We start from the raw sequence: 23,960 nt of genomic DNA on the forward strand, positions 1-23,960 counted from the left end.
GTGGACCTCATTTATGTTACGTATGAGGGGGAAGATAGCCTATTTTTGTTCTGCAGTGGGGGTGGGGTAAGCGTAGGCATATTCTACTTTGCTCAGTACACTTAATGGAAGTTCTGTTGGTTTTTCTGACAACCACACCCAAAAAGAGCTGAATGAAGTGGGGAATGTACCTCTTTGTATTTTAGTACGGGAAATGTGAAAAATGGCGAAAATGTCTTCAACTAAACAACAACACGAGGAGAAAAAAAAATTATGTGTGTAAGGAAAATAAAAAACACACTTCAAATACTTTATCTAGCTAAATTGCACAACTATTTCGCGATGTGGTCATTTATATTAACTTTGTAAGATTCCTTTCAACCGCGAGGTGAACATTAGTTTTTTCTTACTGCTGCGAGAATTTGTACAGAAAATCAGTCTGTTTTAGAATCAATTAGGGATATTTAATGCATATGAAGAAATCGGATCTTTTCAGTAAATAGAAAAAGTCATTAAAAAAAGCTATTAGTGATAACAAAAGCTAACAATTATTCTTTAATAATTATTCATCGGATAACAAATACCGAGTTACTTTTATTAACACTGTTACCGTCAAATACAACTTCCCAATCGAACACATTTTTTACGAGTGAAAATGTGCCACGCGTGTCTCTTGAGGCAAATTGCAATTTGGTGCTTCGATCAGTTCTTGATCTTTTTTAACGTGTGACACATCTTGTCGCAATTTGCCGATTTCTGACATTTCCAGAATTTTAGGCAACCGCCCGCGAGTGATGAAACAAACTGGAAACAAGTCAGGGCTATGCATAGTGTATAAACCGCTATATAATCCGGCCGATAAATTGATCTGATTTCAACCGATCGGAAGCAAGTATTTAGGGTTGTAGTTTGCCTAGTTCCTGGCCCCGGGACTCGTCGGGTCACGTGGCGGCCGTCGTCCCGGAACGTCACGAACGAGAGGACGAGAACGGAGGGGGGAAAGCGTACAGGAACTAGGCAAGGTACTTTGTGTATTAATAGGTTCAAGTAAAATCTTTCTCAGTGACATGGTTATTAATCATTCCTCGAATTTATCATACCTACAGATACATCTGAGAATGAAAACTAATAGATCCTTCAATTCCGTGAACATGTTGACATGTACCTTTTGGCCTGGTTCACACTTGAGACATTAAGACATGAACATCATGACATCACGTGTTATGTTGTAATGTCCCTGTTATGTCGTTATATTTACGTTGTCCACATCATACTGGTAAACAAAGAACGTCCTTTTAATGTCGCTTTTTTCAATCTACTCAATTGAAAAACTTTAAAAATAGTTATAATTTTAAGCAAAATGACGATTGCTTGTTTGCCGTTGTTTGTGAACTAGACTGAGCGTCCCCAGGGCCGTAGCCAGACCTTTGCCATAGACGAGGCAAGATCTTGCTAGGAGGTTCTGGGGACATGCCCTCCAGAAAATTTGGAAATCTAGGAGCTCTGAAACGCTTTCTTGAACATTTATTCAAGCGGCATTTCTTGAAAAAAAATCTTGTTCAACTGGGGATTATTTTCTCAACTAAACAATTTTTGCGTTTCAATTTTGTGTTAAAATCTACACAAGGCAAGTGCCTCATTGTGCCTTTTGCTAGTCACGGCCCTGGTCCCGTAGCTAAGCTAAAATAGAACTAAAATAATTATACAATAACAATACACCGCTGTACAAATTAGACTGATTATCAGAAACGAACCGAAAAGAATACAATTGATGCAATGATCATGATCGCCACTCCCAGAAGCAAATGATAGCACACTTCTTTTGTTCAGTTAAATGCAAACATTTTTTTTTCATAAAATATGCTCCTGTATCGAATTTCTACTCTCAAATTGTCAGGAACTAATGAATAGAAAAAGTTACAGTTTGTTATTGGAAAACAAAAGACACCGGACAGTTGTAACCGCGACCAAGCGGCATTGTAAAACATTTTGAACATGCCACACTTCTATCTAGATAATATTTTCACTGCAAACACAGCCTCTACCATGTTGTAAAATGCTTTTAAATCAGACCAATCAGTAAATTCCAAATTGTACACACGTCGACCTGTTATCACGGACACGATCTGCCCCAGGTTTCCGCTTCGATGAGCTCCAACTCTCCGCTTGCGGTCGGCGTATTTAAGAGCACTGGAAACAAGTCTCCCTGGCTGGACCGTGCGAAGATCTGTATACGAGGAAGATCATTGAAAAGAAGCAAATTCTCGTCAGCGATTTATGCTTTTAGTAATTGATTAGCAATAGTGGATTTTATTATGCAAAATTTGAGAACAGGAAAATTAGTGAAGAAAGGTTATTTTAAAAATTTTGTAGTCCCTTCCCATGCTTGGAAATTCTCTTACTTTTCACTCATTCGAAAACGGCCTCTATATCATCATAAAACTGATTAAATGACTTTAACATGAAATTGACGTTCGCTGACCAGATACCAAATTGCTTGAATTTTCCCCAGCCTTAACATTTTCGTTTTTCGTAACCTACGGCAACCACGTCACACGAGCATCACATTAAATAGAACTTAAAGTCGACATGAGCCACCACTATACTGAATAATTGCTTTAAATTACCTTTCAGGTCAATAATCTTTTTGGCTTTCTCTTTCTCCTTTATTTCTCCTTCGTAGGCCTTTAACATCAACTTGAGTTTGCAAGTATCATTGTCAAAAAGCAGTTCTCCAAAATGAGGCATTCTGCGGCCTGCAATGAATTGAAAGTTAAAAACCGTAAAAAAAAAAAAAAAATTGACAGTCAGTTAACCCCTTTAATTTAATTTCCAAGATTGTGATCAACAGTTCACTTCTCCTTGCAAAAAATCGTTTTCTTCGTGATGGCCATCTTTCGAAGTGAGTTGCATGAACACTGACGCCTGATTTCTTGGTGTTCAACTTCTTTTCTCAACACGAATTTCCAAATACGCGTACGATGGCTATTTCTTTTGGACAGAACAGGATAATCAGCTCCTGGAGAGTAAATGATCATCTCTGCTGCTAAAAAAAAACATTCCTAATTTTTAACTAACATAATACTACAATGACACTATGATTTACAAAATAATGCGACTCAATCGCTAACATAACCCACTTCAATCCAACACGTAACTAACGGCTGCCTGCAAGCCTAGATGGCTCACATACAGTAGCGTGAAGCAATTTGGAGCACTGCTCCTCCCGGCCCTGTCCAACACAGGTAATTTTCCAAAATTTTCTCAGGGATGTTTGCCTTGAGAATTTGTCATTACTCATTTCTACATTTCTAATAATAATAATAAAAAGGTGCTTAAAACGCATTTTACAGCCTGACGGAGTCTCAATGCTTTTTACAATTTTAGTTCTATTCCTAATCAAATAAAAACGCTGTTAAAAAGAAAAGTTTTAAGTCTCGATTTAAAAGAGTCAACTGTGGAGCACTGTTTGACTACAATGAGCAAGTCATTCCATAGCTTTGGTGCAATCACTGAGAACGATCTGTCACCATAGAGGGTCTCAATGGGGTGGTGGCTTTTACGGTTAACGGTTAAAATTTTGGCTTTTTTTACGGCAAACGGTTAATTTATTTCCATAACAGTTAACAGAAGTTAAAAGTTAATTTTCATTGTTTTAAAAAGTTAAAAGTTAATTTCCATTATTGAAAAACATATTTTATGTCTCAGGACCATTCTGGGACGATGAAGTGAACTTGGTTGATTTGGAATGGAGATGAAGTATTCAACATGACACGAGCATGGGACAAAGAAAAATTCTGAGTCCCCGACGGGAATCGAACCCATGGCCTCCCAGATACCGGTTGGGCGCTCTAACCAACTGAGCTACGAGAGACTCGTTGTGAGCTGGGCCATTTTTACTAGGTTGATAAGTGACACGCGTCCTACATACTGCTAGGATCAGCAATGTCGAATTCATCAAGTTTGTAGTAAAAGACTGACCGATTTTTCACGGTTAACATATTTTACGGCTAACGGTTACAATTTTCCAATTTTTACGCCTAACGGCTAAATTTTTGGCCGTTTTACGGCTAACGGTTAACCCCATTGAGACCCTCACCATAGGTAACCGTTTTAGTCTTAGGAATAGACAGTAGGTTTAAGCTACTCGATCGTAGTAAACGATGAGGCGTGTAGTTAAAAAGCAGGTCATTTAAATGGCTGGTGCAAATCCATGGAGGACTTTGTACGTTACCAAGAGAATTTTAAAAATAATTCTTTCTTTCACCGGAAGCCAGTGTAAACTCTTTAAAACTGGAGTGATATGAGCCGACTTTTTTGCTCTAACAGTTAGTCTTGCGGCTGTATTCTGCAACCGTTGTACTTTCTCTAACTCATAGGAGGGGAGACCGAGAAGAATACTGTTGCAGTAATCAAGTTTTGAAGAAACGAAAGCATGAATAAGACGTTCCGTAGCAGATCTGGATAGAAAGTTCCTAATTTTTCCGATTTGGTGAATAGAATGTGAGGCGGAGCGACAAATATTGTTGATGTGAGTTTTTAAAGTAAGATGACGGTCAAGTGTGACTCCAAGGTCTTTGACTTCATTACTCGGAGTACTCATTTCTAATGTGAGAGTAAATTTAATTGCCAAGTACGTAATGAAGCGTACACGGAACCTGGCCGAACCCGGACCTGGCCAAAGTCCAACACCCAACCAATAGGCAACTTAACTCAAATTACGTACGTTAAAGTAATAGTTTGAGATGAACACCTCAATCATGTCTTGAAAATAATCAACATATCTGTAGAATTGACCGAAGCACTGGTAGCAGTCCATAACTGATTATATGAAAAATCAATAGTTATTAGCAGATGAGATTAAAAGGTCATCATGCATGTGCAGGCACGGCGGAGCCGGGGGGGCTGGGGGGGCTTTAGCTCCCCCAGAATTTCCCAAAAAATAAAGACTTACTAAGAGAAAAGTCTTTTAAGCCCCCCCACTTCAAGTCACTAGTCAGCCCCCCCACTTGGAAAATTGCTCCGCCGTCTCTGAATGTGATACTCAATAAAATGATCAAGATATTTATTTACACGTACCTCGCTTTGAGTGAAGGAAGACATTCACACCGCTACATAGCTTTTCCACGGCTCGTCTTTGGGTGAACGTTCTTGTAGGTCTGGGGAATTCTGGATAAAGCATTCGGTAGGTGAATGCGAGGGCTGTTGTTAAGATACTGCCTGTCACATGAGCATCAGGTAATTCACTCATGGAGTAATGGTCACCGGGACAAACCAGGACTGCCGTACCACCATCAACTAACTGGCCCCATATTTCCTCAACACTGTCTGATGGATGAATCCTGGGCGAGAAGCATGTATTTTGGCATTTGAGGTAAGTGAGAGGGCCTTTGTAACGAACCTATCAGTGGAGAAGTAATTTAGATTGAAATTGGCTTAGTACTACCAAGCGACTACCCGGAAGACCGAGTTTTCTTAGTATTTTACGGAAACTTTCAATAAACAGTTAAAATTTAGCTTTGGTACATCTTCACGTTTTGTTATTATATATTGTTTTCTTGCAATATAAACGTAAACTTGCTAAAAATGATGACAATTTAATAAGCGCCTTGCTTCGAACTAGTGCCCACCTCGAATAAGCGCCCACCCTCAAGGTCTAAAAATTTAATAAGCGCCCAGAGCGCTTAATCGAATAAATACTGTAGATTAGCTGTTATAATCCTTCGCCAGGAATTGTTTTAAAGGAATAACTTCCTACAGCATTGGTATACTCCATGGAATTATTCCCTATGGAATAAGTATACTCGATACGCAGGCAAAAAAAACGTTGTTCCATACCTTTGCGGGTTCCCACTTTTGAAGAGCCTTTTTTGCAATACTATAGTCCCTTTGGAGGGATTCCTTGAGGGACCTCAAATTGTACACGGCAAGTCCTCCATCAAGGGCCATTTTTTGAAGTTCATCTACGACCCCGTCTTGAGTGTACTCTTCTCTCAGTTGCCTGTATTTGTCAGCTGTCATCTTCAGGGTATCTATTGCCAGCTTTTCCAAATAGTTTTCAAATTGAACCTAACATAAAAAAAAACAATAAAAAAGGCAATTTACTTTTTCCATTTTAAGGATTTTGGGAATCATCTTGTAGGACCTTTCTGAAAACAACTTTGGTGATAAAAGCTTCCTAATAAAAGATAATAATAATAATAATAATAATAATAATAATAATAATAATAATAATAATCATCATCATCATCATCATCATCTCTACAAGCATGAATCAGTGAAAACCAGAAAGTAACAGAGCCCCAAAATTATTAATTTATTATGTTTGCCAGATAACTCAAGCTAGTTTTGTAAGTTGTAAAAGAACGTTGTCTGAAGTTTTATGTTGATCCATTCTTTGTTGACAGGTATTAAAACTGAATTAGAATTCCTATTTAGAGCGGTTTTCACTTGAATGCCGAAAGTAATTTGCGTTTGCCTTGGTTTTGCATTACTACGCTTAGTGATTGGTCTAAAAATCTCGCGCCACTTTCTCAGCCAATCAGAACTCAAACCAAAACCAATCTTGCCTGGCACGCGCACGTTTTCCCGCGCTTTGTGCCAGCTACATGTATTTGCTTCGAGTTTTGATTGGTTCACTGGATTGTCTGTATCCTTTGTGATTGGCCAGAGTAATTACTTTGCTTTTGGTTTTACGACACTCAATTGAAAACTGCTCTAATGAAGAAAATAATTTGTTATGGCAACGCTTGTTACAAACCTCAAACTGTGGGCGTTGCACGTTTCCATCTTCATGCAACATACCCAGTCTGGTGTTGACGGTCCGTGAACGCTGAAACCATGGGAATGTGTCAATCATGGCCATAAACTCCACCCTTTGATTCTGCTCTGTCAACAAGGAAGCCATTTCGTATGCAACATATCCTCCGTATGAATATCCACCCAGAAAGTATGGCCCGTGACTCTGTTCCTCTCTAATCAGTTTGACGTAATGCGTGGCAAGTTGACGAATCCCACCCCAATCCTCACTTACCGCTGTTGGGTCTGTAAAGCCCAGTGCATAGAAGGACACTAAATCCTGAAGAAGGAGGAAATCACAATTGAACTTTGTTAATTTATGTGGAATTATTCTTTTTTGCTGGGTACCATGTAGTTCATGGATAACCCAGTGATGATACGTTTAATAGGTATGCAAAACATATGACGTATTCATTCATTATCCAATTACTTCCCTGTTATAAGTCAAGCCCTCGCATTGAAAAGCAAATAATATGTTACAGTGTCATAAATAACCTCCAATAAGCCTGCAGACTACAAAGGCCACTTGTATGTTACAATTATTGGATCTGAAAATTATCGAGAATTTTTAAGGCTGACGTTTGCAACATCTCTTAAAGGCATTCAAATTTGTAAATGGAATGTTGACTTAAGAAAGTGAGTAAGTGTCATATGCCTCATCACGGATACCTTCTAACATCGGAATCATGAACAGTAATGGTAATGGTAATGTACTTCTATAGGGCATTCCCCGAAGCTCAATGCGCTTTGCAATTAGAGCATGGGACAAGATCGGATATCAGCATATTACAGGCGCCTTTGGCAGCCACTATCCGTCCATGTATATGACCTCGTCCATCCACCCAACCCATGGATACATGTGAATAGGCCAGACCACAACACCGGGAACTCCATGCCCTACTCTTTGCGATAAGTGTGTGGGTTCTTTAACGTCCCCTGCTGACCATATACACTGAAGATGCAGGAGACGGGGCCTACGGTTTATCGTCCTTATCCAAGAAGACTTGAACATCTAACCATTTGCAGATGACAATGCAAAGCAGCACGTTCTCCTCGATGTACTCAGTCATAAACTCACCTGTCCTTGAAATCCAGTAGAAATCGGCGCTAAACTCATTGCATAGCAATGCGTGGGATGTATGCAGAAGAACTTTATAGCTGAACCCACAGGAGTGTGCAGTGGTACAACTTGGACCTGATTCTCCAATGCGGTGGCTGGGGGAGGTGTCTCTGCAGCTGCTTGAGATGGTACAGGTCCATTCTCTTGGATCTCACTCTTTTGAGGTTTCTCGCTGGATGGCCGCGAGTCTGGATTTCGTTTACTAAGCATGGCAGCAATATCTTTTTCCATTTTCAGTGGAGTGGTATCAGGCTGCATGAAGTAAAACACCTGAAACAGAGAGCTTAATCGTTAGATGTACGAGCGTATCAAGGGTATGATGATACTAAGTAATGATGAGAAATCTGAGTTACATGTTAGCGCTTTCTTAATTGTGTATGGGCCACTTGCCCGTGAGCAAATGTAATATACTTTCTTGTATAATCATAATATAACAATAGCTTTATTCACTCTCGTACTTTTATCAGGTTTATAATTGTAATATATATAAATAGAAAAAAGTACAATATGAGTCTGGGGCCTGAAATAACCCGGTAGTTTTCTAGTCAGTTGATACTTTGGGTTGTTGTTACCCTCTCCACACAACTGTTATCAATAGCCTGAAATGTCAGTGAAGTCTCCTCGTCACTTGGCACAAACCCTGGGCAAGACTGTCTCGAAGAAATTATCTCCAGATTAATAATCACTGTAGATTCTTTTATTTATTTATGCACTCTACGAGGGTCATTTCTTTCGTTTTCTTCACTACATGTTGACGAATATATATCTAGGTTTTGACAAATCCTAGATATATTGTTATCAACCTTGTTATTATTATTGTTATTAAAGTTTTCATGCTATAGGACTGAAACGTCTTAATTGGGCATAAGAAATACTGCATCATGCAGTGTACATTTGTATGACCAAGGCAAAATCCCAGGAATGATTATTCACTATTACATCAAGTAAAACGTTAAGGACAGTGTTACCTCAAACGAGACCTGCAAACTTGATTCAAGTTGCATTTTCAAGGTCTGTGCTGCAGTTGAGTCCACACCATAGCTGTACAAACTTTTGTTCATATCTGCCTCAGAGGGTGATGAAATTCCTGACAGTTCTGCCACAGATATGCCAACATACTCTTTGACAAGCTCTGCCCTCTTGTCTTCATCCTTCTCAAGAATAATTCTTTGTCCCAGTGACTCTGTTGAGCTGATCTGAGCGTCCGAAGCATTAATTTCAGACGCGATAATTGACAGCCTGGGTGCCTTTTTCAACCCTTCATAACTTTTCATGAATCGAGGCCAGTCTACATCAAACAAAGAGATATTGCAACGGCCTGGCTCTTCAGTTAGGACTTTGGCCATTTGTTTAACTCCTGCGAAAATAATAAACAAGTGGTTAAAAATTAAACAAACATCATTGCTCAAAGAGTCCAATGTGGTATCTGAAATATCCAGAATATTTAAGGTAGGTCGACGTTAAATTCACACTGACGGAGACATTGGTTATATCTGGAAATCACTCTATAGCTACAATACCGTTCAGCTCACATTGTTGTAAAGGAAATAGAGGTAAAAATGACTGTAGAGTATGATCAGTCATGAAAAAAAAAAAAACAAATTGATAACTTTTGTGCAATTGAACTTACAATTTTAATTTGATATTCGTCTTTGCAGCTCACCCTAAGATTACAGCTAAGATGGTACTACTTACCTTGCTTGGCATTTATAAATCCAAATCCTGCCAGAGTCAACAGTTTAGCGACACCACTTTGCCGCTCCAACACACCAGCTCCACTGATTGGTCCCCAGTTTATCGCAAGTCCAGGCAGACCAAGCACATGTCTTCGGTACTGGGCAAGAGAATCTTGGAAGGAATTACAAGCTGCGTATGATGCTTGTCCCACGTTACCAACAGTTGAAACCATGGATGAAAACATGACAAAGAAATCAAGATCCATTTCCAAGCTCATCTGGTGCAGCAGAAAGGTACCTAGAAATAATGTAGACACAAACTTGTTTTAGATGAAAAACATTTAGCTATATTTTCTGGCAGTAATCTACAATATAATATGCAAACCATAGTACCTTTTTTGATACAGAGTTTCTAAGCAAAACTCAATATTAAAATTATATTACCTGGCCACGAGATGATAAACAAGATGATGAACTTTGTCCGTCAGTATTATATAAATGCAGTTATGGAAGTTACTTAAAATACTACGAGTTGAGTCCTTTTTTCTCTTGGCAACAACAGGTTAGATAAAAAAAATATATAAAATTTATATTAAAGGCATGTTGTAAAATTAGATCCAATGTGTATTCTAACGCCTCTATAATATCTTTTAACTTACCTTTGATCTTAGGGCTCATGACCTCAATAAAGTTACTGAATTCGAGATCTTTGATTAATTCATCTCTTAGAACCATGGCAGTGTGCACAATGCCAGCCACACTTGGAAGAGATCGAAGCTGCTCTCTAAAGGACGACATCTGTTCTTGGTTGGATATGTCAACCTACATAACAATACACTTTTTCTTCAATCTTTGATTTTAAATTCATTAACTTGCGTTATTCTTACATTACAAATCTACTACCATATACATACATATCATTGCACAAATTAAAAAGGAAAAAATCTCTATTCCAGGGAATGAGCTATCTCGTAATACAACACTGACTTTGGTCCAGGAAGCAACCTATGTGGAAGTCCTTCAAAACAAGGAAAGTTTCAATGTTTTTAACTTAGCTACTGGCGTGCTTTATTACCTGAAAAGTGCAGATCTTTGTCCCAGTCTTCCTTTCAATCGCTCGCACCTCTTGAACTTTAGCATCCGAGGGTTTAGAGCGGCTCATGAGTCCAATAGACTTTGCCCCATTCTCTGCCAACCACCTTGCAACTTCAAATCCAAACCCTCCCATTCCGCCTGCTACCAAATATGTACGGTTTTCTTTCAGGCCACACTCATCTAAACCACATGGAAGTACTGGAATGTCTTTAAGATGGTTTTCTCGTTGAAATGATGGAAATGATTGAATACCAAACGAAATGCCCGATGATAGTTTCAGTTTGATGTTTTTGAGATGAATGTTTGCCAAGGGATTGGTTTGAAGCTTTGATTGATGTTGCCAAGTTCAAAGTCTCCATTTGCATTCCTAGAAGCTTTTCAAGACCTCCTTTTCTTTCAAGCACTTTCAGACTTTCAATGCTGAGCTGCTCAAAGACCAGAGGAGATAGGAGGATGTCTGATATGTCTTCTTTCTGATACTTGACTTTTCTTCTTTGCAGGAAATACAATATCACCTTCAACCTCGGCACTCATGATGACAACTGTGCCTCTAACTTTGAGATTTTGAACACTTTTGCGTAGAGCGTTTGGAAACGTTGAGTAGAAGAAGACAATGGCATCGAACTGGCCATTCACATCACCATTGAGATAAGATGCACTATGGTACATTACATCCTCTGCACCCATTTCGAGGAGGGCGATTTTCTCAGATTTTTGGCAAGTGTCAGAAATGGTGCAAAATACTCTATGACCCAATGCACTTGCAAGGACAACTGCTGCCGGTCCAGGACCACGGTTTGCATCGTGAATCAGCAATTTCTGACTTGTTCCATCAGGCGCTGCTATTTCAAGAGCTCGAGAGGCTATAGCTAAGCAGGCAGGGATGTATGTAGCCTGTTCCTTTGTTAGGTTGGCAGGTCTTACAAATATGTTACTGGCTTGTATGGGAATGGAATGAGCAACACGTCCCGAGGGAATAACACCACACACCTCATCTCCAATCTTGAAATTGAGCTTGCTCTGCTCTGGTACATCGACCACTTTTCCGCTGACAAAGACACATCCTTCTGGCTTGGATACATCAAAGAGTGATTCTGAAGTTGTCCAACAATAAAACAAATCTACGCTGACTTGCGAGGGCGATGGGGTTGAAAGAGTTTGCTCACGCAGGCAAAGCATTCGTGACAAAGGGATAGTTGATAAGTACAATGAGCTCTTTGTCTTGTTTCCATTTCTGTTCACTATAGTGGATTGTTGTGGGGAAAGGTGTGCTCTCACGAGGCGATTAATGAACCGCTTGCCATTTCGAAAGGCCACCTCATCTTCAGTGCTCGCACCAAAAATCTCATCAACCAAGGAATCTACTTCTTTCAAATCTGTTGTGTTGCTGAGGTCAACAGTTGTAACTCTGAGATTTGGTTCTTCAAGGACTGCTGTTCTTCTCAGCCCCCAGACTGTAGAGCCCCACGGAATGGAATTGTCGTTTGGAGTCTTGTCACAGGTACTCAACAGCTGTGTTCTCTTGGTGACGAGGAACAGTCGAGAATCAAGCCACTCTTTCTCTATAAGCAGCTTATGTAAGAACACGGAACTGTAGAAGGCAAGGCTTTGGGCTTGTTCAATGGTACTGACGTTGTCTGGTAGAATTGTTGATTCCATCGGCCACATGTTGATAACTCTTAGACTGGGTAAATTACCGGGTGGTATCCCTGAAAAGACGGTCTTGATTGCTTCCTGCACTTCGGTGTTGAAAGATCCAGAGGGTGGAGGGTCAACAGAGATGACATTAACTTCTGCCGCCTGAAGTCTCAAGACTAAGGTGTTGGCGAAGTCAGATGAATCTTTCAGTACTATGCAAGTAACATCTGGTGCAATTTCTCTCTGCTCTTGCAATTCTTCTTCCTTCCACTGGACTTCATATGCAAGTTCAGCAAAGGGCAGTTGACGAGGTGAACTAGTCAACTCGGCAACACGGAAGCCATTCATTGTTAGTAAAACCTTTCCAGATGGACTCATTAAAGCGACATCAAATCTTCCAAACTCAGTGGAATCTGCTGTGACGTGGCAGTACAACTGGCTGGTAGACGGAACGCCATTCAAAGTAATGCTCTTGAAACCTACTGGGACAAGTGACTTGTCATCATCGAATGAGCTTCCAAGGGGAACAAAGCAGGATTGAAGGCAGGCATCTAAAATGGAAGGATGGACGACATAACGTCCAGTTTCCATCTCGAATAGGCAATGATTCACTGACATCAATGAGGCAAAGTCCTTCGTTATCACGCTGCCATATCTGTGTGATGATGGAGAAAGTAGGCCCATAGTTGAACCCAAACTTCTCTGTTATTTCTTTAAAGCGTTGCATCGGTATTTCCTTCATATTTGTTATCATCTCGCTAACTGTTGCACCGACTTGGCTTGAAGCTATGAATAAATAACAGCAAAATAAACTTTCGTTTTATTCAGTGAAGTAAAAGGTGCCTTAAAGCTCTATTTTAGTGGCTACTAAATTTAGCGAATGACAGATTAAAAATCGTTAAACTGAGTTATCGTGACGAACTTGAAATTGCTTTAATATTTCAGACGAGAATACTTAAATCTCTAAGAAGTTAAATCGCTAAACTTAATAGTCGGTTAGTCATGGGAAAGAAAAATCCTTCAATGGAATAGCTACAAAAAATGGCACCCGTAATTTATCTTAAGGACTTGGAAAATGCTTTAAAATTTTTTTATATCAATAATAATTATAGGCTTTATTTACTGAGTGAATAGGTGGCTTCTAACAGATTTTACATACTGTTATATGACGAGAAGAATTTTCGCGGCTATCAATTTAGAAAATTACTCTTTAACATTTTACGATGATTGGTTTCATCTTCATGAATATGACCAGTCCAATTTACAACTAAAAAAAGAAGAAAACAACTAGTCCATGTTAAGACCCTTTCAAACATTGTTTTTTAAAAGTAATTACAAGATAAAAGAAAAATAATATAAACATACCAATACCTGTATCCTCCAAATGATTATTCCCTTGCCTGTGCGACAGATCTACAGAGATACTCCCAGTACTCAGTTTTATCTCAGACTGATCTTCCTGTATGCTTGTAATTTGGAACTGGGCCTCATCAATTCTGTTGGTATTTAGAAGACGAAGTCGTAAAGATCGAACCTTAGAAACAAATGGTAAAGAAATATTAAAAAGTCAGCACATTTTGTACATAAGGTAAGCATTATTGATTTGAAAATTTCACATTCTTTGATACAAATTGACGTATAAAATAAGGTTTATGTTACCTGTGTTTCTGGAAGTGTTAGAAGATTTAAAAGCTTCACATCAACAAGTTCCAAGCCGGACACATCTACGAACGTTTCCTTCGCCATTGCAAAGGCCATCTCGAGGTAAACAGCCCCTGGCATCACAGTACCTCCTTGAATAAGAGCGTGGTCCTTGAGAATTGGAAAACGATGGAGGTCAATCTCAGTCTCCCAGCTGCGGAGACCTGAACACTGATCGGTGTTCTTCACTTGTTTTAGAAGTGGATGCGTTTGCTTTGTCGTGCTTTCGTCAACTCCAAGAGGAGAGATTATGGTTGGGGGAGGACGTTCTCTATACCAAAAGTTGTTCTCCTGCCATGGATAGCCGAGCGTACGGACAAACTTGGCCGATCGATTCTTTTGAACGCACTTCCAATCTATGGGTGATCCCAGCGCGTACAATTTACATATTGTGTTCTGGAGAAAAAACTTGTGCTGTTCGTTGACAGGTACTCTTTTACGAGGAAGAGTTGCCAAGACAACTGGTATTCCTGTATCTTTAAGACCTTCCTGACGGGCGATCTGCTTGACATAGTGGGCTAAAATCGGCTGAGTGCTAATCTCGATAATCTGCTTGTAACCATCTTTTAGAAGGTGTTTCACAGCTGGGTAGAACTGGACTGGAAGACGTATATTTTGCCACCAGTAGTCGCTGTTTAACTGCTGACCGGAGATAATTTCACCAGCAACCGTAGAGTACATTGGAATCTTTGACAGTTGAGGCTTTAACTTGACCTGCTTCATAGCTGCTTGAAAAGGCTGTTTGATTGTTTCCATGTGGGAGCTATGAAATGCGCGTTTAGTTCCAAGAACACGCCAGAAAGTACCTTTTGCATGCAAGCTTAGATGTTGACCCAGAGCATCAATAGATTGCGAGTCACCAGACACTGTCACACTTTTGGCATCATTGATTGCGGCAATGGCTAGTGTGGTGCTTAACTGCAGGTCTGCCAGTAATGCTGTGGTTTCTTCTTCGGACATGCCAACAGCTGCCATACCTCCATTATTAGGACAATTATCTTGCAGAGTGGCTCGAGTTAGAACCAAGTGAAGAGCTTCCTTGACTGTAATAATGCCAGCTACACAGGCAGCTGCAAATTCTCCCAGGCTATGACCAAGGACAGCAGACGGATAGATTCTCCAGGACATAAGCAGCTGCACAGTCGCATACTGCACAGCAAAAGTGGCTGGCTGGGCAATGCGATTCTCAGCAATCCTTGATGTCTCCTCTGGTGCCATGAGCTCATCTATGAGTGACCAAGTCTCTCCAAACTCTTGAAGTAAATTGTTTACGGTCAAAATAGCCTCTTTAAAAACAGCCTCAGACTCAAGCAACTGTCTTCCCATGGCGTACCATTGAGATCCCTGACCACCAAACATGAATACATGCTTTGGGTCAGTTACGGTCACTTCACTGTAGGACACAACGTTATCCCATCCCACAGAGTCATTAGCAAAGTCTGCAAGAGCTTTTGATGCTTCATCAGTTGATGCAAAGGAAAGGGCTAGGCGGTGTGGGAACTGGCTGCGGCGTTCATTCAGTGAGTAGCATAAGTTTTCTAGAATAGGTTTGTCAATTTCTTCGAGGTGATCTTGAAGCCATTTGGAATAAAGTTGTGCCATTTGCTTTAGGGCTTCTTTTGAATGTGCTGAGAAGGTGATAACATGAGTGATATTTTCAACATTTTCCTCCTTCAAGCATGGTAGCTGTGATGTAACTTCACGGAGGATGACATGCACATTTGAGCCACCATAACCAAATGAGTTTAGCGCACCTATTCGTGGTTTTTCTCCTTCTGTATTCCAAGGTTCACTGGTTTGTTGTACAGCAATTCCCTTTTCTTCAAGCTTAAGTTTGGGATTGAGCACGTGCACGTTAACAGTTGGTACCAATCTCTTCTTTTTGATCATCAGAGCAACCTTGATTAGCCCAGCAAGACCTGAAGTAGATTCTGTGTGATTGAGATTTGACTTGACAGAACCAACTTTCAACATTCGTGTGGGCTTTCCAGCTCCAGACGTGTAGGTGTCAGCTATTGAAGTAACCTCTACTACATCCCCGACGGCAGTGCCAGTGCCATGTGCCTCGAAGTAGCCCACGTCTTCTGGATTCACTCCAGATTGTTCAAGAACCGACTTGGATAGTTCCGCTTGCAACTTTGCACTTGGGGCCGTCATTGGCACAGCATTTTGGCCATCGTTGTTCATACCACAAGCAATTATCTCACAGTAAACGTCATCTTTGTCACTCAAAGCTGCCTTTGAATGCTTCATGATAACTGCTGCAAAGCCTTCTCCTCGCCCATAGCCATCTCCAGAAGCATCAAAACTTTTACATTTTCCATCTGGAGCCAGGAGACCAGCCATGCTGATTGCCATCTGCATAGCACGGTCCAGGGCTATGTTCGGTGCACAAACAATAGCTATATCGCAATCCCCGCTGAAAAGGTTATCACGCGCAAGTTTGAGTGCAGTCAGAGATGAAGAGCACGCCGTGTCAACAGCAATACTAGGACCTGTCAGGTTAAGGCAGAAGGACACCCTGTTGGCAAGAATGGATGCTGTTATCCCTGTTGATGAAAACTGGTCAATATTGTTGAAATTTGATGGGTCTGTTATTAGTGACCCATACTCCAGATTCATTACACCAACAAAGACTCCTGTTCTACAACTCTGGAGGTCTTCTAGCTGCATTCCAGCATCTTCAATGGCCTCATACACCACTTGCAGGAGAATCCGTTGCTGAGGGTCCATTCCACGCGCTTCTTGATTGGATATGCCAAAGAACTTGTTGTCAAAACCTTGTATTTCTTCCAAGTATGAACCATTAACGGCACACAGCCGTCCAACGACGAAACGCTTTGGATGATAGAGGTTAGAGAAAGCTTCATGCTCTTCTTTTCTGTTCTTGGGGAAGGCACCAATCGAACACTTTCCTTGCTCAAGTAAATCCCAAAACCGGTCCTTGCTGCTGGCTCCAGGGAATCTGCAGCTGATGCCAACGATGGCAATGCCTGGATACTTAGCTTTAGGCTGCTGCATGTCACTATTTTGTAATTGCAACAACACACCGTCCTCCTTCTTTTCCTTTTGGGAAAATAGCACATCGAAGTCACTCTGGGATTGAAAATGGCCAACAATCTCGACAAGTAACAGAACTGTTGGCGGAAAAATAACGAGGGCATGAAACAGTCCAAGAGCAAAGACCAGAGGTATGAGTTGACAGAAAATGTTGGCTAGACTTGGATAAATAAACCCCAGTGAAACAGATCCAGCTGTGCCCATTAATGATGCAATCAACACAGGCCATCCAACCGTGGTCAGGGTTTCAATCATACGATCTCTAACTTTTTGCTTTGGTGAAAATGTGAATGAATGGGCCATAGCTATGCTGAAATTCAGAGATAAGACAATTGCCACAAAGAGGGAGAGGAAAGAGATGTGATTAAGATGGATATCCCATGCCTCCATGATACTTGCTGCCTCCAATACAAGAATGTCAAATGTTATAGTTAAGTAAATACCGATGCAAAAACTTGCGTTTGAGAGCAAAGTAAATACAAACACTATTATAGTGGCAATAATGGCAACTGAGACTGTCTCCCTTTCCAAGAAAAAGAGGTCATCAAGATGAAAAAACGTCTCAGAGACTGGCGTGGCTTCCAGGGAAGTCTTTTTAAGCATATCTTTTCTCATTTTCTCCAGTAATGCTCTGTCTTCCTTAAAGCGGTTGCGTAGTGCCATCTTAAGATGAATTCGAGATGCCAAAATTTTAAGTCGCGTTTTCTTGTCTTCAAAATGAAGGTCTTGACGAAACATGACGTTGTTGGATTGATTAAGGAAAAGTTCTAAGCACCGGTAGAATTCTGAGTTTGAGCAGCTTATGTTTTTATGTCTCGACCATTCTCTTAAGGCTGTCATCCAACATATTGATTTCCCATTACTGTAGGAACCCTCTTGTAACAGTGCACAAATGTTCATCATCTGCTCTTGTACAGCATCCTGTGAGTAGTCAACGTCTTTAGTGAAAACAACACTAGTATAAATTCCATTGCCAAAGAAAGTTTGTTGAGCTTTACTGAACTGGTTGAAGTTGTTGTCACTTTGATAAAGAGCCTCGCTGGTACTTATTCGTTGGCCTGGTTGTAAGGCAGATACCACACACAATATGACGATGCAGGCTAGGATAAAGAGTGACAAAAGTTTCCCACCGAGAGATAACATGATCTGAATAAAGGCCTCGACAAAATGTTTCAGTTTAGCTTGAAGGCTTTGTCTATGTCCTTTCTTAAATGGCGATCTTGAACCGCAGGGCCGAACACACCAAGTATTGAATACCTTTAACTGCTTCTCAAAACATGCAAACCAAGCCACAGTTACAAAGAACGATGCAACCAAAACAACTGCAAAAGCTAGAAGTATCACCAAGAAAAAGTTTAAAATCACACCAAAGGAAGATTTGATTGCAATTCCAAAAAGTACTGTTCCAGATATTGCTGACAACACCACAAGAGATCCCGCTCTAGTGACACAAATACTAACTCGCTGTTCAAGAGATGACACACTCTTTTGTCGCTCCCATTCTCTAATTAACAGCACTACATCTGAGCTTACTTTTCCCAACAGCAGAAAGGGGACAAACAAAGAAGTTGGGAAAAGGGAAGGGCTGGCCAATGAAACGATGCCTACAGCACATATCAAGGGGTAAAAAGATAGATGAAATCATCAGTACGACTGAGGCAAGGAAACTAACAGTGTCAGAAGAAAGGTATATGACAGTCAACACAAGAAGTACCATGATCAAAGCAGACAAATACAGTGGCTCCTGTTTCAGTCGTAAGATACTTTGCAAAGCATCATTAGTTGTTTTTCCAGTCTTGAAGGAGAGCGATGCGCAATTCAAGCGATGACTCATTGACGAGACAAGACTCTCAAAAGATGCTTCAAAGTGACGAACTTTCTGGTCTTCTTCTTCATTGGTCGACTTTCTGATGAAGTAAATAACTCGAAGAGCATCGGCCCGAGCTGTCTCGTTTTTAATATGAAAATTACTCAACATTTGATCATAGGAAGAGCGGAAACTTTGACCAGTGGAAAGAATAAGTGAAGGATTTCTCCACTCATCAACCAGAATGGAAGAAATGTTAGTCAACTTTTCAAACTCGCCACCAGATAATTCAAGCGGGTTGCTAAAGACACATTCTTCTTTCACTAGTTTTTCCTTGGTTTTAGAAAGCCGTTGCCTGAAACATAGTTCATTGTAATCACTTAGGTTCGCAACAGCCTGGTGTACAAGAATGGCATCCTTCAGACAATCCTCCCTAAGGATATTTACTCCATGTTTTGGGACCATGATTATCTGCTCCTCGCGGGCTTCAAGGCGTGAAAAGAATTGTGCTGCATGATGGAAGTCCTGCCTCGATTGGCTGTCAGTCACAATGAAACTATCGTAGGTGGGTCGCTCAACATGCAGGCGAATGAAACCCAGACAGCTTACAACAAGAAAAACGAGTGAAACTAACATAACAACCAATGGTCTACGAGCAAGAAAACAACCCAGTTTGGCAAATGCTTTCTCAAAAAGGATGAGGATAGAATAAGAAATCTTTATTCGTCTTCTACTGATAGCCTCGCAGCCAAAGGGACGTTTTGTATGTGTTGTACGGCTCTCAAGAGACCTACAGATGTGCAAATAAGATGTTTTTATCAGTTGCTAAAATACAACATTTTATATGGCGAGTGAGAGCTGTTCTGTTTCTTTAGCACTAATTAATTCAAGTGGTGTAGAAATTTTGAAAGTTGATATGGCCTTTTAAAACAGGCGTAACAAAGTGTTAAAAATCAAATTCACTATTTGTCTGGGGAATGTAACTTATCAAGTATTTCAAATTTATCAAGAATTTCAGATGAAATTGGCATATTTAACACTGTTTAATAAACGTTGTTTTAAAATGGCACAGTTAACTAATCTCGAAGAGGTATGAAGTTAAGTGCATGGCCTCTATAAACATCATTTCCATTTACATTTTTGTACAATTAAAAGGACCTTTTGATATAGTGCAATGTAGATGTGTAGATGTTTAGATGGATGGCATGATACATATCGATATGTAGTCATTTTAGCCCGTTTAAAAGAGAGCGCGATCGGAAGAAGGTCACGCGAAGAAAGGCTAGCATATCAACCTCGTGCTAAAATATAATGATTTTTTGGGGGTTGTGATTTCCTTATGGAAGTCGTGTTATCCGAGGGCAGCATATTAATCTCGTCCTAGATTATTATGTCTTACTTGGGTGGTGAGTTCCTTATGGAACTCATTTTATCCGAGTGTAGCATTTTGACCTCGTACTGGATTATCATGTCTTACTTGGACGGTGAGTTCTTTATGGAACTCATAATATCCTAGGGCAATATATTAACCTCGTGCTAAATTATTATGTCTCACTTGGGTGGTGAGTTGCTAATGAAAGTCATGTTATTAGGTGGTGACATCCTCATGGAACTCATATTTTCTGATGGAGAGGATATTAACCTCGTGCCAGATTATTATGTCAAACTTGAATGGCGAGTTCCCTAAGTGTATCTTCTTAGATGCAGGCGGCACATTGACCTCCTGCTCAATTATTATGTCAAGGTCGGGTGGTGAAATAATTATGGAACTCAGTTTATCAGAGAGCAGTATATAAACGCCATGCTACATTTCATACATATGCTCGTAATACAGTATAAGCAAAGTGGTACATGTACTGCGTCTGCCGTTAGGTTCTGCGTCATGAATTACAAGACGGAAGGGGTGGGTTCAAAAGTATAAATAAATTTGCACCTCAAAAATAAACTGTTACAAGCTCTTTAGTGCTTTTTGTTCGTTTGCCGTAATAAAGACAAATCTTAAGACTTTCTTAGTGATGAGTCCTTAGGACCTGCGTCATCACTTACAAGACAGGAAGGCGTCAGTTCAAGAACCTACATCCGCTAATGTTGCATAGTGACTAGAATCACAAAGAGGTGTAAACTATTTGAAAATAAAAACTGCTACTGAAGACTTGACTGTTTATTTGTTCTTTAGTTGATAAAATGAAATCTTAAAAACTTCCTTGGTTGCTCAGACAGATAATAAATCTACAAGCGCCATTGTTTTGTGGTAACTATTCTAACAAGATTCACTACGAGGTATATTTCATGCTCGCTGATGTTAATTTTTTTGGGGGAAAAATGAAATGATTTCATTCCCAGTTTATTGCAGTTTTATTTTCATTTGTCATTTGTTTGAAGAAAAAATTGATGAAAACCTGGCAAATTTTGATGTGTAGTCAACTTATTATTTTGAGTTCCCAGAACGAAAAAGATCGAAAGCCGATCAGTATAAAATTTGGCAATACAACGCACTTTCTTCGAGTAGCCATCTGTCACCTATTTGTACTCCTTTCAAAACTTGAATTAGAACTCCTTGTATTAACATTTGTTTTTAAACGTTACAATTATAACACTAGTGCAAGCTGTATTCAAGCATAGATTGACTGCCCAAATACCATGCAAATTCTTAACTTAGTAATTTTTTATACGAATTGTAATCACCCACTAAGCACCTGGTAATCACGCTTAGAACTACTACGAAATTGGAGAGATTTTTTTCAAACAATACACCCAATTGCAATAACGTTGTCATAGAAAAAAAGAAAATGAAAAAAGGCGAATAGGAATTAACTGAGACATATGTTTGACATTCACGAGTATTTTACGTGTGTTCCTATAGTATCTTGTAATACTCTTTTACAGAAAACCAGATTTCTTTATCTCATTCGCTGCACCGGCCAAGAAAAGAACGCTATTCTCACCTGTTTCGACTTCCCCAGAAACATTCATTTCATTTTGGCATTGTTATATTTTGAATTTCACTATTATTTCAGTCAAATTCATGCTTTTAACTAACAGAAATACCTAATTACAGTCAACACGCTTCATGCATGAACGCTCGGCGACGTAAGGTTCCAATATTCACGTGAACATACTATTAATAAATTTGATTGACATGCTTTCACCACCAGATAAGAAAGATAAGATAACGCTTTAAAAAATTGAATCATTCAGTTGAAGATTTCGTGCTGAATTACCACTGAAAATGGCGGAAACCTCGTTTATGGTCGTTAATCATGATCACTATCGGTCACCATCACTATTTGGTCTCGCTGGCTACGGAAATGTTTCTTTTATAAGAGGGTCTGAATGGGGTTTAGTGTTTAGTGTTATTTGCCCATAATTTTTAGTGTTTGTTGTTACATTGGTCAATTTTTTAGTGTTTACTGTTTTCGGAGAAAATACTGTTAAAGCCTGGTTTTCACAAGCGACGCAAGCACAAGCGCGATCACGCAAAAAGGACAAATTTTAATCCTTGTGCTTGTACAAGCACAATCCTTAATCCGCAAGCACAAGCACAAGCATCCAAATGCAACGCGCTTGTGCTTTTGCTTGAGTCGAAGCCGTTTTCACGGAGATATAAGAGCTGTTATCCTTGCGCTTGTGTTTGCGCTTGTGCTTGCGTCGCTGGTGAAAACCAGGCTTAAGTGTTTGGAGGTTTTTTCATGAAAAAGTTTAGCATTGTAATTTTTATCTGCTCTTCCAAAATCGGATAAAATCACTCATGAACTTAGAGAAAATGTTTGGATTTCTCCTCGGACATCTTCGGTAGTCTATCTTCGGCGGTCTTCGGGAATATTAGGTCGTCTTTGGAAATCTTCCGAACTGATCCGAAATCGTCGGAAAATGGTCGAAAACTTCTTCATGTACTAAACAAAAATGACATTGGCCTTTTTGGAGCCGTTTTTGTTCCCTTTTGAAGTTGATTCACTGTTACAGTCAAGTTTTTTACTGTTAGTGTTAAAATGCCTAAAATGTTACTGTTTCATGTTACAGAGCCAAAAAATTAAGCGTTTATTGAGGTACCCTCATTCAGACCCTCTTATAAGCTTTGCGGTTAATTTAAGTATTGTGCCGAATGGAAGTGATACACAAGTCAAGTTGTAAATAATAAAGTTGGTAAATTTTGAGCTCGGTGATAAATAATAAAGATGTATCTTTTCAACAATGACACGAGCATGGGACAAAGAAAAATTTTGAGTTTCTGACCGGAATCTAACCCATGGCCTTCCAGATACCGGTTGGGCGCTCTAACCAACTGAGCTACGAGAGACTCGTGATGAGCTGGGCCATTTACTAGGTTGATATGTGACACGCGTCCCGCATACTGCTAAGATAAGCAACGTCGAATTCATCAAGTGTGTAGTAAATAATAAAGATGGTAAATTTTGAACTCGGTGATTAATAATAAAGATGTATTTTTCCAACAATTACACGAGCACGGGACAAATGTCAAGTTGTCTTCTACTATCAGAGTGCAGCGAAGAATAAAGTCACGGTACTAAAAAACCAATAGAATTTGTCCTATTATTAGCAAATGTTCATACCCTCCTGGTTGTCCTGAATCCTGATTCCGTTGGGCACCTGCTTCCAACTCGGCCATGATGGGACACGAGTGGCTCTTGCAAATGCAGCGTTACAAGAAATCAATTTTGATAGATGGCTTGCTGACTAGTGAAGTAAATGTCTCAGAATTTTTCCCTTGCGATAGGATAAAGCTCTGCACAAGCTGGTTCAACAATCGTGGACTGTATACTTTCGTTTAACTTTATTCTTTACACTTCAACGTTACACGTTCCGTTCTACGATCTAACTAACTTAAGATTACAAATGCTGCGTTTATTAGCTACGAAAGACCACACCCGTATACGCAAGTCCGGTGTGCAGAAATAGTACCATTTCGTTTCAGTTGTGCTTATCACGTTCCCTACATGTTCTAAAATACTTCATGGACATTAACGTGATTGATTCCCTACTACGTGGGTTCGTTCTATTAAAAAGTCGATTTGGCTGAAATTTTGCATGTAGCGTTAGTTTGGGGCCCTAACTACGAAACGTATGT

General features: G+C 39.9%; 1 protein-coding gene across 1 annotated transcript; it reads right to left on the reverse strand.

Annotated features, from left to right (window-relative positions):
- Positions 1-1,854: 1,854 nt before the first annotated feature.
- LOC144656143 (phthioceranic/hydroxyphthioceranic acid synthase-like) lies at positions 1,855-19,339 on the reverse strand. The gene is given in 16 exon segments (XM_078516370.1): positions 1,855-2,206; positions 2,607-2,735; positions 5,059-5,380; positions 5,818-6,048; positions 6,740-7,057; positions 7,856-8,167; positions 8,866-9,254; positions 9,593-9,871; positions 10,233-10,395; positions 10,649-10,975; positions 10,977-11,162; positions 11,164-12,900; positions 12,902-13,092; positions 13,672-13,840; positions 13,966-18,696; positions 18,698-19,339. Coding segments are annotated over 16 exon segments (10,347 nt in total). The 3' UTR covers positions 1,855-1,985.
- Positions 19,340-23,960: the final 4,621 nt, after the last annotated feature.

Source organism: Oculina patagonica, chromosome 6 (genome assembly GCF_052425735.1).
Source record: "Oculina patagonica isolate OP01 chromosome 6, crgOcupat, whole genome shotgun sequence".
NCBI classification, from domain to species: domain Eukaryota; kingdom Metazoa; phylum Cnidaria; class Anthozoa; order Scleractinia; family Oculinidae; genus Oculina; species Oculina patagonica.